At 17.5% G+C, this 17,893-nt stretch overlaps 2 protein-coding genes across 2 annotated transcripts, besides 14 other annotated features; both read right to left on the bottom strand. All coding sequences in view use genetic code 6, as the record gives it.

Annotated features, from left to right (window-relative positions):
- Window positions 1-69: 69 nt before the first annotated feature.
- Window positions 70-2,229, bottom strand: IMG5_158420 (hypothetical protein; the record flags this gene model as incomplete). Its single annotated transcript, XM_004030509.1, has 1 exon — window positions 70-2,229. A coding segment is annotated over exon 1 (1,953 nt), but the record flags the coding sequence as incomplete, so codon positions are not given.
- Window positions 1,066-1,111: a microsatellite.
- A 125-nt stretch (window positions 2,230-2,354) lies between the features above and the next one.
- Window positions 2,355-2,432: a microsatellite.
- A 321-nt stretch (window positions 2,433-2,753) lies between these two features.
- Window positions 2,754-2,786: a microsatellite.
- A 208-nt stretch (window positions 2,787-2,994) lies between these two features.
- Window positions 2,995-3,038: a microsatellite.
- An 84-nt stretch (window positions 3,039-3,122) lies between these two features.
- Window positions 3,123-3,201: a microsatellite.
- Window positions 3,202-3,303: 102 nt separating this feature from the next.
- Window positions 3,304-3,347: a microsatellite.
- A 21-nt stretch (window positions 3,348-3,368) lies between these two features.
- Window positions 3,369-3,417: a microsatellite.
- Window positions 3,418-3,435: 18 nt separating this feature from the next.
- Window positions 3,436-3,471: a microsatellite.
- Window positions 3,472-3,529: 58 nt separating this feature from the next.
- Window positions 3,530-3,567: a microsatellite.
- A 3,668-nt stretch (window positions 3,568-7,235) lies between these two features.
- Window positions 7,236-7,282: a microsatellite.
- Window positions 7,283-8,127: 845 nt separating this feature from the next.
- Window positions 8,128-8,177: a microsatellite.
- A 666-nt stretch (window positions 8,178-8,843) lies between these two features.
- On the bottom strand, window positions 8,844-10,539 carry IMG5_158430 (patatin-like phospholipase family protein, putative; the record flags this gene model as incomplete). Its single annotated transcript, XM_004030510.1, has 5 exons — window positions 8,844-9,655; window positions 9,705-9,953; window positions 9,999-10,079; window positions 10,121-10,194; window positions 10,469-10,539. 5 exons carry the CDS (start codon window positions 10,537-10,539, stop codon window positions 9,018-9,020), a joined length of 1,113 nt encoding a protein of 370 aa, XP_004030558.1. The 3' UTR covers window positions 8,844-9,017.
- A 724-nt stretch (window positions 10,540-11,263) lies between these two features.
- Window positions 11,264-11,298: a microsatellite.
- Window positions 11,299-16,782: 5,484 nt separating this feature from the next.
- Window positions 16,783-16,807: a microsatellite.
- Window positions 16,808-17,873: 1,066 nt separating this feature from the next.
- Window positions 17,874-17,893: part of a microsatellite that runs on past the window's edge.

Genomic DNA, 17,893 nt, shown 5'->3' on the forward strand with positions numbered 1-17,893 from the left:
TATTTATTAAGTAATATTTGGATCAGATTTTAAAGAAGCTATAATTTATATATTATATGTTGTATTAACTTTCATAATATAAAGGTTAAATTTAAAATTAAAATTAAGTTCCTTAAACATATTATATGGAATTAATATTTAATAATTCAGTTAAATTGTCATTTTATTTTATTTATATTTAATATACATCTGCTTATTGATAAGATATTTTTCCATCGTTTTCGCATTATAAGAGATTAAAATAAACATTTACTTTAACTAAATTACTTCTATAAATTTAGATTGGATTTGTTTTTACTCTTATGTCTATCGATGTGTCCTACAAGAAGTTTATATTATTGTATTTGCAGTTGCTGCTTAGTTAAACTAGGAAACTACATCAACTTAGAATTAGTATTATCCTTATTTTTTCAATTATAAAGGCTGTATTTATAAAAAGTATTAGTTATTTTGTTATTAAATTTACATATTTATTAAATTTATTTCATTTACCGTATTTACATTAGAAGAAATGAGAGACCAAGTAATTTATTTTAATTATTTATTACCACAATTAGAAATACATTATATTATTATTTATGCTTATTAACATATGGAAATAGGACTTGTTTAAGTTAATTTTATAACTAGATTTGTGTCTAAACTTACTTTTCCAGTTATTTATTAAAGAAAATCAGTACAAGCAAATCCATTATTTGTTAGTTTAAATACACCAGGTTTTATTTTTATTATATCATCCTTATTAATAGTGCTTACAGTATCAAGCTTAAGTGTAAGTGTTTTTAAATATCTATCAAAAGAACATAAAATATTTCCTTACAATTTAGAAGTAATAAAATTTTAGTCCAATGTTTCTATACAAAGTTAATTTGTAAATTATAATTAAGAAGAATAACTTTAGAAATCTAAATTAGAGATATTAAGATCAATTTACAAATTAGTATAATAATAGTCAAAATCTATAATTAAATCTAAAAAATCAAAACTAAAATGCATATTAGTCATTATATTTAAGCATGAATCGCATTATTTATTTTAGTTTAATTAAAAATATTAAGGAGTTTGGCATGTAAGACATTCCGTTGAACTGCATGTAACACATCCAGCTGAAAAAGTAGAACATATAGTACAGGTTTAATTGAAAATATTAGGATCATAAGAATATTAAGGACAATCACATTATTAAGGAAGCCTATTCCCAAAACATGTATCGCAATCGGTGCATTAGAGCAGTTGCACATTTAAATAAGCAAGCTGTACATTATTTGTTTGCCGTATTTGGCCCCATTTACCTGCAGGACAGGCTATTACACATGAATTTCCATCTAAAAAATGCGGCGATAAACATGCTTAGCATGTAGTAGCATTACAAGTAGAGCATCCAATAGTTATAGTAGAGCATTCGATACAAGCTTATGTGTAATTCAAATTATCATAGCTATAAGCAGGGCATTCACAAGTAGTTCCAACCCTATTCTTAAAGCAAGTGTCACAATCAGTTGCATTAGAACAAGTTGCACATTTACTATTACAATCCTAACAAGTTCTTGTTGAAGCATCTGCATATTTTTTTTTTGGACATGAAGAAATACATTAAGAATCATTATAAAAATATCCAATTTCACATAAATCACAAGAAATTCCATCTGTACATTTTTAGCATTACGCAATACCACAATTTTAACAATTATCTATATTTAAATACTAGCCATCAAAACAAGAACTACAAGAAGTATCGTTATTACATTTAGCACATTAAGGCATACACTCAAAAGCATAAATTTCAAATTCCGTAATTCCAAACGATTTTAAAAAAGCGTCATTATTTATAAATATTTCATTAGTAATCGTAATATCAAGTAGAGTATCATTAGTTTAAAAATCGAAATCAGCTTATTAGTATTTTTCTTTTAAATGTTTTCTTGCGCATAATATTTAAAAAGTAAAAACTTTTTATAATTTTGCAGCAAGAGATCCATTTATTTTAAAATATAAAAATTCACATATCGAAATTCCAAGCATCAATCATTATATATTAAAAGCTAATTGAATATTTATATACAGGTTTATTTGATTTAACATTTAATGATATAATACAACTGTTTCCACATATTTAGAATCCTCCTAAAACAGTTTTTGGGCCACATAAATAAGTTATATTTCCTCCAACTGAAGTAGAAATTTGAAAACCACAATTAATAGCATCTTATGACGAAAAGTGTGTATCTAAACATTTTTTCAAAAGTGTTTTTTTTTAAGAATTGAAAGCTGAAAATAGATATATTATAATAAAAGTAAATTTAATATTATAGTATATTTTCATATTCAAGATTAGCTATTTATATTTCGAATTAAAATAATAATAAAAAAAAAAATATTTTTTATTTAATAAATAATATATATAAAAAAAATAATTAATGTTTAAATAATAAAATTAAAGAAATATAAATTTAATAATATTTTATATTAAATAATTTTAAAAAATTCTTAAATATAAAAAAAAATTATATTTTTAAATTAAAATTAAAAGGAAAAACTAATAAAATATAATTATTTTTAATATAAAAATATAAAAAAAAAAAAACCAAATAAATAAATAGTAAAAAAAAAGTTATTAATAATATAAATATTATATAAAAATTTAATAAAAAAAAATAAAAATTAATCTTTAAAAAAAAAACTAATTATATAAGAAATTATTTTGTAAAAAATTATTTTTATGAATATATAATAAATGAAATAATAATATTTATTATAAAAAGTTTTAAATATATAAAAATTTAAATTTTTTAAGAATAAATAAATTATTAATATATATTTCATTTATATATATTTTTAAATATAACTTTTATTTTAATTATTAAAAAAAATTTTTTAAAATATATATTATATTTATATCTATTATAATTTTTTATTAATAGATTTATTTAAATTTATTTTAATAATATTGTTTTATTATAAATAATTTTATAAAAAGGATATAAAAAATTTTAAAATTAAAAATAAAATAATAAAACAAAAAATAATTAAAAAAAAAAAAAAAATTTAAATAAAGTGTATGAAATAATTTTTTTAAAAAAAAAATTATCAATTTTTTTATAAAATAATAAAATAAAAAAGAAATAAATAAATATTATTTTATATATAAATATATATATTTATATTTTAATAAATAGATATTTATATATTAATATATAATTTATTATTTTTATAAATTAATTTCTTTTTAATATATATATTAATTATATTTATTTTTTTAATATTTTTAATTTTATATATAATTATTTTTAATGCATTTAATTATTATTTATCTTTATCTTATATTTATCTATATTTATTTTATATTTTTTTTCTTTATATATTTCTAAAATATTTTTTTTTAATATTTTTTATTATATTTTATATATTATTATTTTTATTTAGATATATTGTAACTATTATATTTTATTTTTATTATTAATTTTTTTTTTAATTTTAATCGTTATCTATAATTTTTTATTAATTTTTAAAAATAATATATATATAATTATTTATCTTTCTTTTTTTTTTATTTTATTTTATTTTTATATAATTTAATTATTTTGAATTTAATTTAAATATATTTTTTTTTTTATACATACATTATTATAAGAAAAATTTGTATAATTATTTATAATTTATTTTTACTTTCTATTTAAATTAAAATCTCATATTACTTACTTTTTGACTTATTTACAAAAAAAGACTCTAAAGTTATTTCTTATAATTATTTTTAAAAGAATATTATTGTTTATTTCCATTTTTATTTAATAATATTTTAAAATTATTCTAAAAATAGTTACTTTTTTCGATATTTAAGTTTGTAATTCTAAGAATTTTTTTATCATTATCTATTAGTTTATATTCAAGTCATATCATATTAATTTGTTTAGAATTTTTTTAAAATGTTACGTTATTTTGTTTATCTAAAGCAAATTTTGACTTATTTCCAAAAATAATATTTTCCACTTCATCACTAAGTATACTAATTATTTATCTTAATTTTTTTTAAGTAATTTATATTTTTACTTAACAAATTTATTTTATTGTTATTGCATGGTAACTTTTTTATATTTTTATTGTCTGATTTTATTAATAATTTTATTAAATAAAAAAACTTGCAATTAAATATTTTTAAAAGTCCAAAAAAACAAAATGCTTTTGTATATTTATTTCTCTATTGTCAAAAAATATGATCCTTCTAATTAAAACATGAAATACTTTTTTTTATCATTTAGCTTAATATAAAAAGCATTTGTGCGCCTTCATCTTTTCGTATTAAATATTCGAATTTTCGGGTTTTCCCTTATTTATTTTAATTTTTTTATCATTTTTTTATAATTAATTTCTTCAAGAATAAAAAATATAAAATCATTTCTTGAAACAATAAATTATAAATTTAATTTCTTCTACTAATTTTTCAAGTTTTTTTTAATCTATTATCATATATTTCATTATTTTATTATGTATTTGATAATATTAATGCTTATATTTTTTAAACTCTTATGTTTTTCTTTTTAAATGCATTATCCTCGGATATTTAAAAATTATTTTTGTCAATAAATATTTTCTCTATATGTTTAAGATAATTCTTATCATAATTATAATAGCTTAATTATTCATATGTTTAATATAAAGTTCTTTATATATTACAAATTTATATTGTTAATAATTAATGTTTTATCTTTAATTATATGAAATTACTTTTTCGAAAATTATTCAAATAAATAATCAATAAATTTATATCTAAGTAAAAAAACTTATGTATGATTTATTTATTAAAATTTTATTAAATCAAACTTATGGATAAATAAAAATTAATAATATTGAATATTATATTATTAAACATATCCTTAATAATAAATATTTTTAAAAAAGTAATTTACAATTTATTAAATGTTTGATTGATATTTAATAATATAAAAATTTTTATTTTTATAAAAGCTTAAAAATTTAATAAATATATGTTAAATGTAAAATTGAAAATATACACATACTTTATTTATATTATTTTTATAAGAATTTGTAATATTTATAATTTATATTTAAAAGTAAATATACTATATATTTAATATTTTAAATAAAATATATATAAAAAAGAAAAACTAATATTTTAAAGGAAAAAATTTATTAAAATTAATAAAATGAAAATGCTAAATTTTAAAATACTTTGATTATGAAAAAAAAAAAATTATATTAAATATTATAATATAATTTTATTATTTAATTAATATTATTTTAGAGTAGATTGAAATATATTTTCTTTTGTAAAAATCATATTTCTTTGATTCCTTATTATCCTTACTGTTATTATTATTCTTAACATTACAAATAATAATTAGTTAAAAAATTATTATTTTAATTACTTTATAATGTATAATCAAGTAAATTATAACTATTTAAACCAACTATTAAGTTAAAATAAAGAATCGTTTTCATCTTATAAAGTTTGCTATTTATTTAATTATTCTTCTATAGTTTATTGAAATAATTATGTTTATAATTAATTTTTTTGTTATTTATTAGTTTAAATTTTTTATTATGTTTAAAAAAATATTGTTAACTAATTTTTCTATGAATTTATATTTTAAAATAAATTTAATTATTATTAATACTTTTAATATATTTAATTTGATTTATTGTATTTATAAAAATTAGTTAAATTATAATAAATCAAAAAATTTTAATTTTATTAAATTTAGTTAATATTTTACTATGCTATAAAAAAAAATTATTGAATGATTCAATTATTATACATATAATTTTTAACATTTTGGATGATAAATTATTATTTTAAATAGCAGAAAGTTAATCTTAAAAAGTTTATTAATTTAAAAAAATATTGTTAGTTTTTATGCCTTTTCTATTAATTACTTAAGTAAGTGTCTTGTTTTATGTTAAATATTCTACTTATTGGCCTATTCAATATTTTAATTAAAATTATGAATGATATAGCTTCTAATGAATATTTTATATTTCATTAAGTTAATTATTGCAAGCAAGTTAAACAATTTGCATTTAAATTCTTTATTATAAAATATATATGTTCATATTTTTTTCTATTTCAATTTACCACTATAGTTTCCTAGATTTTCATAAAAATTCTAAACATAAATTATAAATTATCCATTCTAATATTTATATTTAATTTAAGCTTAAAAAAACATTTTTATTAATAAATTTCTTCATCTTTGATATTTTACTATTTTAATTCTTTCTTCCTAAGTTTCATTCCCATATTCAAACTATTCTATAGTTTTTTAAATTTATATTTCGCATATTTTAAGTACACAAAGACTCTTTTTATACAATATCAATCAAAATATCTATATTAGTAAACTTCATATAATTTTTTAAAAATATTTTTATCACATCATTTAAACTAACAATTTCATATTCTATAATATTCGAGCGAAATCTTTTTAAATATCTTCTGGATAAACCATAGAATTATTTCTTCCCGTTTAATCAACTTTAAATCCTTCTCTTTTAGTAATTACAACATTAATTATAGTATAATATTGTATAGTATTATTTTTCAAGTTTTCATAAAAAAGTTTTGTATAATCATCATTTATCATTTCCTTAATAAAAATATTTCATTACCGTACCTCATACAATAATAGTGTCTCCCTTTATATATTTTGAACATAAACCTAAAGCAGATTTTAAGTTTATATGCTGTTTTCTATAATTATTCAAAAGAATAAAAGTAAGATTAATCACATATTTGTTAAAAAAAGAAAGCAATATTATTGGATTGATATTTAATAAAAAAAATTCAAATAATTTGTTAGACCTGAAACAAATTTTAATGAAGGAAATACATAATATTATTATACAATTAATATGTAATTTAAAAATTATTTAACTATGTTTACTAATTAATATATTTATACTTTTTTGTTTAAAAATCTATTTTTAATTATAATTATTTAAATTAATAAAGATTTATTTATATAAATATTTCTTTATGTATATAATCATATTGAGGAAAAAATTTTATATAATTCTAAAACAATAATTAAAATATTATTTCATTTATAATATTTAAATATAAAATATATTATTTTTATACTTTTTAATTATAATTTTATTTAATTTATTATTAAATATATATTTTATTTTATTAAAAAATAAAAATTGAATTTAATTTTTATTTATAATAAAAAATATGATAATATTTAATATTTATTTTGTTGTTATTTTCAACGATTAATAATAATTAAAATATAAAATTATTAATTAAAATAATAAAAAATTATATAAATCAAATAAAAATGCAAGAAATAGATTTATAATTAAAAGAAAAAAAGTAGATATAAATAGATTTTAAATCTTAATAATATGAAAATTAATATTAATCAAAATTAAAAAGTATTTTCAAGACTGATTCTGATTTAATAGCAAATTTATATTAAAATCCTCTTGAAGAATTATTTAATGCAAATAATAAGAATCTCCAATTAGAATAAAATAAAATTATGTAAATAAATGGAGATTCAAATTTTCAAAACATAAATTAAATGCAGGGATAATACAATGCAATCAAAGCGAATATTGAATAAAAAGATAAAGAAAATATTGGTTTAAAATAAAAATTTTAAGCATTTTTAAATTAGAATTATTAAATTTAGTAATATAATTAGAAATTATTGGAAGATATAAATTTAATAAAAAAAATTAGTGATTAATAAAATGAATAAATAAAAATTTAAATATAAGAAAATAATTAGCTTTAATTGTAATTGGAAAATTCTAATAATAAACTATTATAAAAAACAGTCGAAGTTTAATAACTTGAATCACTTTTAAAAGAAAAACAAGAATTATTGGATAATATATAATAATAAAACTCAAAAGAAATAAAATCCTTAATATAAACTCTTAAAAATGTAAATATATCGATTTTACTTTTTATTTATAAAAAATAAATAGGAGTTCAGCATGAAAATATAAAACTAAATTAATAATTAAATAAATAATTTAATTGAAGAGAATAAGAATTTGCAAGAATAATTATAATTTTTTTAACATGATACTAATAATAGCTTACAATAAAATGAAAAAATAAATGAAGTTAAATAAAACAATTTAAATTTAGGTGATAAATATAAAATAATAAAAGAAAAATATAAAGTATTAAAAATAAAATATAATACACTATAAAAAGAATTGAGCCAAATAACAAACTAATTTTAGTAATGCACTAAAATGATTGAATTTTTATCTAAATAATAACAAAATTAAACTTTAGAATTTGATTAATAATCTTTTAATTTTTCTAGTAGATATTAAGAAAATAAATAATTTTAAGACACTTTAGAATACTATGATATTTATGGTTAAAAGTTAAAAAATGGAATTATTGTTGATATAAATAATTTTGATTTGAAAAATTCAAAATAATTAAATAAAAGTAACGAAGCTTTAGAATAAGCAAATACATTTAAAAAAAGTAAATTTGAAATTGAACATAAAGGAAAAAATTAACTTGATTTCGATGTTATTGAAACTATTAGATTGGATACAGATGCAGCTTAAATACTTCAAGAGTTTAAAAAATTAGATGATTAAATAGAAAGAGAGCATTTAAATTAAATTTATAATCAAATTAATAAATATGATAATAATTTATCTACTTATAATGATTTAAGTTTTTAGAGTGGATAATAATAATCTAATAGTCCATTTAGAAAAATTAAGTTAGGATCTTACGAAGTCTTTAATAATTGTTAGAAAAGTTAAAATTAAAATGAAAAGAAATAAATCAATAATAAAATTATTTAATTTAATTAAATTCAAAAAAAATAAAAATAATGAAAAATTTTTTAGAAAATTTTTTATAAAAAGTTATATAATATTTATTTATACAAAATATAAATATTTGATTTATACATTTTTAAAGTCATAATTAAAACATAATATTTTATAAAATTATTATATATGTTATTTTAAAAATTTAATACATAGAGTCATATGATTATTATTTTTAATTTTCAAAATAAATAATTCAAAAAATCAAACATAAGTATCTTTTTTCTTGCTGTATTTTCAGCAAGCCATTCAATTAAATTTTAATCATAAAAAGGTCCATAAATATGTTAATGAGAAAGTTTTAAAACTGCTTCATTTAATGAGTATTATTTATAAATTTCGATTATTCTTGTATCATTATTATCCAGATCTGCTTCACTTTATTTTAAAGGAATTTCTGGATCAATTCTCAAATATTATCCTTCTGCGCTTTTTTCAACATCTTTATCTAAATATGCAAGAGCTCCATTACCTAAGCTTTACATAATAGGAACTAAATTAAAAAGACCTGCATTTTATGATATTTAGCTACCAGCAATAGGTTAGCCAGTACCCAAAGAAAGTAAAAAGAATTTCTTCTCATCTCCACTATTCATAGCTTCTGTTTTAATATCGTCTAGAACTAATTTTGAGGGATTATTTTATCCCAAAGCACCATCTATTAATGAATATTTTTTAGTTCCATTAATATTTTTGATTTCTGCCGAAGGAAAATAAGTTGGAGCTGCAGAAGTAGCTCTAGCAACATCTTTCATGAAGAAATTTTTATTAGGATTAAAAACAGCTTCTTTTGATCTAAAAATTTTAGCCATATTTTTACCTATTTATATTTACATTATTTTTTAGATTATTTTTCGTATAAAAAAAACCTTAAATATTCTCTCTTTTAACAGCTGTACATATAACATTTGTACCTTTAACAATATCAGATAATTTACAATTTTAGAAATTTTTTTTTAAAATCGATTCTATTCCAACTGGATCATATTTACTTTTATCTCTCAAATTATTCCAAATCGCAACTATTTTAGATTTATTGAATATCTAATTGCCATGGTCTTCAAAAAACTATACTAAATCTACTCCTCTGGAAACTGGATTTTTTCCATCAAGTGTGCCTTTTTTTAATTTTTTTAATTTTTTGTTTTTTTTTTTTGCTTTACCTGTTACTCCTAAAGCTAAAATACCTCCTATTGAAGTGCCTCCTACGACATCGAAAATTTCATGAACTTCTCGTTTTAAATCTAAACATATTTTAAAGATATATAAATAAATAAATATATACTTTTGCAAATATAAGTAATAATTTAGGCAGGTATTATTCCTCTAATACCTCCTCCATCTATACTTAAGCCAACCCTATAAAAATCACATTATGATTATTTTTAGCCTTTACTATCTGTTGATAATTTAGAAGAATTAAAATATTAAATTTATTCAGCTGAAATTTTATTTGCAATATTAGGAATTGCTTTCTAGATTTTTTATGAATTATTAATTTATAACTTTTCTTTTATTTTTTTTTAGGCTGCTTTAAATTCTTCTAACTGGCTTTCTTATATTTAATTAATTCCTTATATTTCTAATAACTAAAAAATTTGTAAATAAATAAACACATAAAATATAATAATACTTATAGAATATTATTTGATTAAATTAATTCTGCAAAATTGGATAAACCTTTAAGTCCAAAAGATACATCATCGTTAATAATCAATTTTCTTAGTGATTAATTTTTTTATAAAGCTTTACCTATATAAATAAGTCCTTCATTTCCAATATGATTTCCACTAATATCTAAAGTTTAAATAGTGTGAGAAAACTCAATAATAGATGCCAAATTATAAATATTCTCCTAAACATTTTCTTAGAAATAAACTTTTTTAATGATTAATTCTTTAATACAGTTTGATTATTTAATACATTAGATAATGCTTTTTATGCATTCAGAATTCAACTTATTATAACTAATATCAATCGAGTAAATTTATTCTTCATTTTATATCAAAGAACAAATATGAGTGATTTCATACTCTCCTAAATTACATTATTATAAGCTTATTTTTTTCACAAAACGGGCTTTTACAATTGATGAAAAACAATTTCCATTGATCAGATTTCCATCTAATATAAGAGTATTAATTGTGTTATTATCATAAATATTAGTAGTTAAAATTTTTAAAGCTTCATGGTCAAAATTATTATCGCTTAAATCAAGAAGTTTTAATGTTTCATTTTTACTTATGCTCGTACTTAAACGGCATATTAAATTATTATCTAATTTGCAATTTCTTAAAAAAAGTTGGTTTAATTTTCCTGTTTAGTCAATATTTTCCATAATTCTGCATATTTCTTCTAATTACTCTTTTCCTAATTTGTTTTTGCTGAAATCTATCCTTGATATCATTTTATTTGATATTACTCCCTTTTTTTATTATGTTATTTATTTTTATATGTTTATTTGTAAAAATAATACATTGCAAAAATATTTAATTCCTTCGCTTGAAACAGATTATTATGTTGATTGAATATATATAGAAAGTCCTTAAGAAGAATTTATTTTTAAATTGGCAATAATTTCACCTAAATATTTCATATGGACATCATTTAACTTAATATCAGATAAATCAATACTTTCAATATCAGTTATGGTTTCTTATTATTTTTATGACAATAAATCTTCTTAAAATTTATCTGAAAATGCTTATAATAATTACATAAGATTACTGTCTTTAAATTCTTCCAATATATCAATAAATGTTAATTCTCTAATATAAGAATTTTTTAAAAGAAGATTAATTAAACTAATTCTACAACTTTTAATTAATACATCATAAGTAATTGCTTATTTTTTTTAAAAACCAAAAAAGCTACTAAATTATTATTCTTTTGTTTATTAAATATTTATTTGTTTTTCTTATCCTTTTCTACTTAATGCATAAACCAAAGGATTTATATCTTATAATATTTTTACCTTTTTTTTTAAAAAAAAAGAATTATAGAAATATATATATTTATTTTTTTTAAAAAAAAAACATTGGAAAAAATTCTTCCAAAAATATTCAAAACGAATGTTCTATAAGCTATAATTTTAGGATTTTTATTAATTTACATATTGTTAAGAATTTGTTTAAACTATCCATTTGCACATGAATCATCAACAAGACAATTAATACCTTCAATAATAAAAAGAACAGCATGTTCATAAAGCAGTTATGTGCAATTTTTCACTGAAAGCCGTTTCAAATTAGGAGTATTACACATTAAATACTATAAATTTGCACAGCCGTCAATATTAAAATTTTAAAGATGTTAACCTTCAATATCAATAATAGAAATATTAATGCAATCGTTCAAAAGAAGAGTTTTTAATTAAGGAAAAATCAATGGTTTACTTCTATAGTACTTAATATTATTTGTATAATTAATTTTTTATAAAGAAATATTTTTAGAAAAATCCAAGAAAGTCAAAAGAGGCATATTTTCGGAAAATTTAAGAATATCTAAATCTGTAATTTTTTAACAATTAGAAAGTTAAAGTGTTGTAATTTATTAAAATTCGATATTTTTGAGAATTTTGTAAGATATTCCTTCACAATTATTGATAATTAAATATTGGAGGAGTTCTTTATTTTCTTAAAGTAATTTTTATTAAAAAATTTATAAATTTTAAATGAATTTTTCCACATTATTATTTAATGAATTTTCGTTCCAGTTTTAGTTTGCGAATTCCATTACTACTTTTATTTATTTATTTTTTTTAATAAATAAAAACATATCATCCCATTGTTAATTTTATTTCTTATTTAGTCTAGATATTTATTTTATTTTCTTTTTACATAATTAAGGGCCTATACAGTTATAAAGAGAAACTGCTTGATCAAAAAAAGTGTTTTTGTGCATTTTTTCTATTGCAAAATGACTAATAAAAGACGGATAATCTAACATTACAAATGAATTTAGTTTATCCAAATTATTTAAAACTAAAGAAAATCTACTTTTAATGTTTAAATTTTTTAAAGAATTTACTTGTTTATAAATATTTGCAAGGAGAGGATTTACTTATTCAAAAATATCCTAATATTTGGGTAAAGTGAGATCTGGATTCTCCCTAAAAGAATTAAGAAAAGAAATCATTTTTTAAAATCTTAAAAATAGAGATTTAATGGAAGATTTTTCAAAAAAAATTCCATTACAATTTGAATTATTATATTATTCTTATATAAAAATTTAAAAATGTATTTTTTCTTCTAAAAAAAAAGTTTGGTTTTTCTTTTTTTCATATTAAAGTTGATAATCATTTAATTAATTTAACCAAAAATCCATTATTTTTTCGACATCCATATTTTGGAATTTCTTCAAAACATTTAAATCAATTATATCGTACATTTAATCAGTACAATAAATTATATTTTTTATATTCAGCTGATATTCTTAGTTATTTTATTTTATTATTTCCTGTACAAATGCTTATGAATTACTTATGTTCATCAATAATTACTCATTTGGCTTTTCGATATATAGTATTTCGTCATATGGGCATGCTTATTGTAGATTTAAGAGCATATTTGTTAATATACGCTCGCCTATATGTTCTTTATCTAAAATTAAAGGGACATTTTAATCTAAATAATCTATTAAAAGTATAGAATTTGGAATTATTTGAGTTATTTTATAAAATATGTCATTTATTCTAATGAAAATTTGTTTAGGACTGAATTTTTAGTTAAAAAATTATATGAAAGTTTCTTATAAATATTAACATCCTGGGAAATACGGATTTTCTTCAACTAAAAATTGTTGTTTTAGGTAATAAACAATTAGTATTTTTCGCACTTTCTATTATATATTTTGGTTTAATTAATTAATGTAACTTTAAACGAAATAGTTTTTCTCATTTAAGTATGATTATTGTTTAAATTCAAATATGTAATTATTTTTTGTTAAATCTATTAATTCATTATATATTTCTTTCTAATTTATTTTTATTGTTTCATTATTTTTTTCTTCCTCTTTTTTTTCTAATTCATCTTTGTTTATCTTTAATTCATATTCTTTTTCTTCTGATTCTTACACTTTTTCTTCGTTTTTTGAAATTTGTTTTTTTTTCTATTTTGTTTCTAAGTATTCTTATTCATTTTATTCATTATCACTAGAAATATTATCTTCTTAGTTTTAAAAATATTGACTATTGTTTTTATCCAAATCAATTTTATATGAAAATATTTAACTCCAAACTTCAAAAGGGAAATATCTGATTCCATATTAGTAAGAATTCAATTAAATAACGCTTTTTTTATTTTCAAAGTTTATAGGATTAAATTCTTATCTCCATAGTTTTTCCCATTAATATTCATGTAGTAATTAAGTATGATTTTTTTATAAGAAAATTTCAAGTTTTTCGCCAAATTTAATTTACTGAGCTGATTTAGGATTTTTAGGACAATTAAGAAATTCAAAAAGTTAATCTTTATGTATATATAATCCTTCATTATTATCTAAAAGAATATTCGCTAGTTTAAACTTTTTATACATTATAGACTTCTCAAGAAGGGTTTTATATTGTAAATTGAAGCCTTTATCTCCTTTAATTTATGGAAATTTAATATAATTTTTAAACAAAAGAATTTAATGTTTATCATTTTCGTCAATATTCTATATAGAATTAAATGTTTAGTTTTCAAGAATTTAAAAGATATTAACATTAAATATCAAAGCTACAAATTCGATAAAAATATTACTATTCTTTCTTTATAATAAGTATTTCTTATCGAAATTGCTTGCTTTTTCATTTTAATCTTCTTCTTAAATATACTAAAATGTATTTTTTGGTTCATCATTATTAAAATTTTTATTGATTTAAACAGGAGACCTTTCGATATATTAGTTGAAGTTGTTTTCAGAATTTAAAGAAACAGACGAATTTTTTTATTCATTAAATTTAAATATTTCCATCCATACATATTAGTTAGTCCAAGATTTGTTAAACTTTCCTATATTTTCTACTGTTTATTAATTGTAATTTCCTTAAAAAGGCAAAAAAAGGAAATTATTTGCTACTATATTTAGTATACTTTTGACTTCTATTTTTCTAAAATTCAACAAATTTAATTCTTATAAAAATTAAAAAAGCTAAAACTATTAAAAATATACTCCATCATCCTTTAGAAAAAGTTTTATATCCTCAAACATTTTGGAACAAAAAATATACTTTTAAACTAATTTGTAAGAACAAATTTTAATAAGATAATCTTCAACTGAAATTTTTTTCATAAACTCAGTAAACTCAACAACATTTTTAGAAGTAATTCTATTAATAAACTCAAATAAAAATGGTTAAATTTTATTCATTACCTAACCCAAACAAATGCTTTGTCTTACAGGAAAAACACTTTCCTCAAGCCATAATTATGTATTTTGAAAGTTTTCTACCATACAAATTATTTAAGAAATATATTCTTTTGGTAAAAAAAGACTTTTTACTTTTTTTCCTTTTTTAAATTCGCATTTAAAATCGCTTTATTAATACTAAAAAAGTAATGAAATACCCTCAAAAAAATTCTTAATATTACATTTTTGTAAATTATTGTTATTTAGGTAACTATCTTTATCCAAATCTACCAAAAGTAACTCTTTATAATAAAAAAGAGGGTTTTTAATTCCTGCGTGTTAACTTTTGTCCTCATTACTTGTATTTCCTTAATGTCTGTATATAACTCCGCTTTCTGTATCCATACTATAATTACAAATAAAGCTCTCATATCCTAAAGAAAGAAAAGAACTTAAAATTTAATTGAAATAGCTACTAAATTAAATCTCTTTTTCCCCACAAAAAAGTTTATTTTCTTTAACTAAAGTTCCTTCATATACTAAATCTTTCATGTTATTTTTTATTTGTTAAATAAAATAGAATGTTTTTTTCTTTTTTTCATCTTTTGTACAGACAACAAGTCCTGGAAGTATTTCTGAATTCATCAATTTTTTATTTAAAATATAAATAATGAAGTATCTTTAAAACGCAAGTACATATTCAGTACCTATACGTTATATTTTTAATTTATTATTTGAATTTATTTCACTAAAAAATTATTGATTTTTATTTTCTTGTATTATGTAATAACCTATATATGGTGCTTATATTTGCATGTATTTTGTATTTGCCATATTTTATATATCTTATATTATATTTTGAGTACGTTATGTGTAAAAATATTGTAAATTTTTTAGAATTTTCAAAATCTATAAAGGTAATGTGTCATTAAAATTTTTAAGAATTTATTGTATTTTTTTTATTAAATTCTAATATTAATTTTAAATATGGCCATTTATTAAATCCTCCTTTTAAAATTATAAAATAGCCTTTTTTATACATATATGTGGGTACTGTATTAGTCCTAAAAGTGTTTGCAATTCTTCACAAGCAGCAAGTAGTAAAAAATCTATTTGTGATTTAGTTTACCTTTCTAATAAAGGCGATTAATTATTTTCGGAATAAAATTTTTATGAACTTGCTGATTATTATGTTGTGTTTGTAGAAAGGATTTTCAATAAGCTATATTTGCTTTTAATATATTCTAAAAATTGTTTGAACTGTTTTTTAGAATATTTTATTGTATCTTAATCTAAATTTTAACTTTAAAAATTACTTAAAAAATCACTTTTTAATTCTTGTAATTCATTTTACATTTTTATTTTATATTAAATGCTGATTTTTTATATATATATATATATATTTTTTTAAATAAAATTGAAAAAAAAAAGATTTCTAGATTTTTTTAAATTAAAAAGTTATTATTTTTACATTAAAAAAAATATATATAATAAGAAAATGAATTAAATATTACATTTTTTAAATATATATATATATATATGCTTTCATCCTTTAATTTTTTATTTTGAAATATAGAAAGAAACATATTTTATTTTATTTTCAATTGAATTTTAATTTTAATTTTTTTACTTAATTTTTTTATTTATATTAAACATTAAACTTTTGTTATAAGATATATTTAATTTTATTAAATATTTTTTTATAAATAATAATTAATATTCTTATTTTTATTCTAAAATTAATCAATTTTTTATGTATAAATGAATGTTTGATAATAATATGCTTTTATATTAGCTATTTACTTAAATTTAGATTTTTATCTTCAAAAATTTTTATTATTTATTAATTTTTAAACTTTTTAGATTTATAAATTTTTATTGTTTAAATTAATTAAAATTATATTAATATTTTTTAGTGAAATTATTAATTTTATCAGTTCTTATTGATTATTAATTTAAAATTTATTCATTAACTTAATTTAGTTTTTTATTTTTAAAGATTAAAAAATAAAAATAAACTATTGAAATTAGCTACAATAATAAAAATATATGCTGATGTATAATTATATAAAATAAAATATAAATATGTATTATTTTCAATCATTTTTTATAAATAATAATTTTTTTATAAAATTTAACTAATTCTAATATATTTAAATTTATAATAATATGATTTATTAATAATCACTTTATTTTGTTAAAATAGCTTATTATTATATAAAATTCTTAATAATAAAATAAATTAATTATATCAATAAATAATTTAATTCAATTTTTTTTTATTTTTTAATTAACTGTTGAATATTTATTTTACTTGAAGACTATGATTAATAAATATTTAATCTATTCAGGTTTTAATTTTCATCTGTTTAAAATTATAATAATTGTCGTAAAAAAATCATTCCAAAAATGCCATTATATAAAAAATCCATTTTTAAAATTAAGTGATTTTTTTTTTACATAAAACAAAATAAAATTAATTTAAAAAACAAAGTCATTTGAAATAAAATATACAATTTATTCTTATTTTTTATATTCATAAAATTTTAATAATAAGAATAATTAAACTAGCCAACTGAATAATCTTAAGTATGTATATGTGATGGAACGAACATATCCATATAATAATAGAATGCTTCAATTTTTTACATTAACCATGCGAGAAAAGGAAAAATTAATATTTGTGTGAAAAACCAGTTGTACATTTCTCCTTTGAATTTTTATGATT

The sequence above is a fragment of the Ichthyophthirius multifiliis genome, assembly GCF_000220395.1.
Source record: "Ichthyophthirius multifiliis unplaced genomic scaffold scaff_1120509251201, whole genome shotgun sequence".
Classification (NCBI taxonomy): domain Eukaryota; phylum Ciliophora; class Oligohymenophorea; order Hymenostomatida; genus Ichthyophthirius; species Ichthyophthirius multifiliis.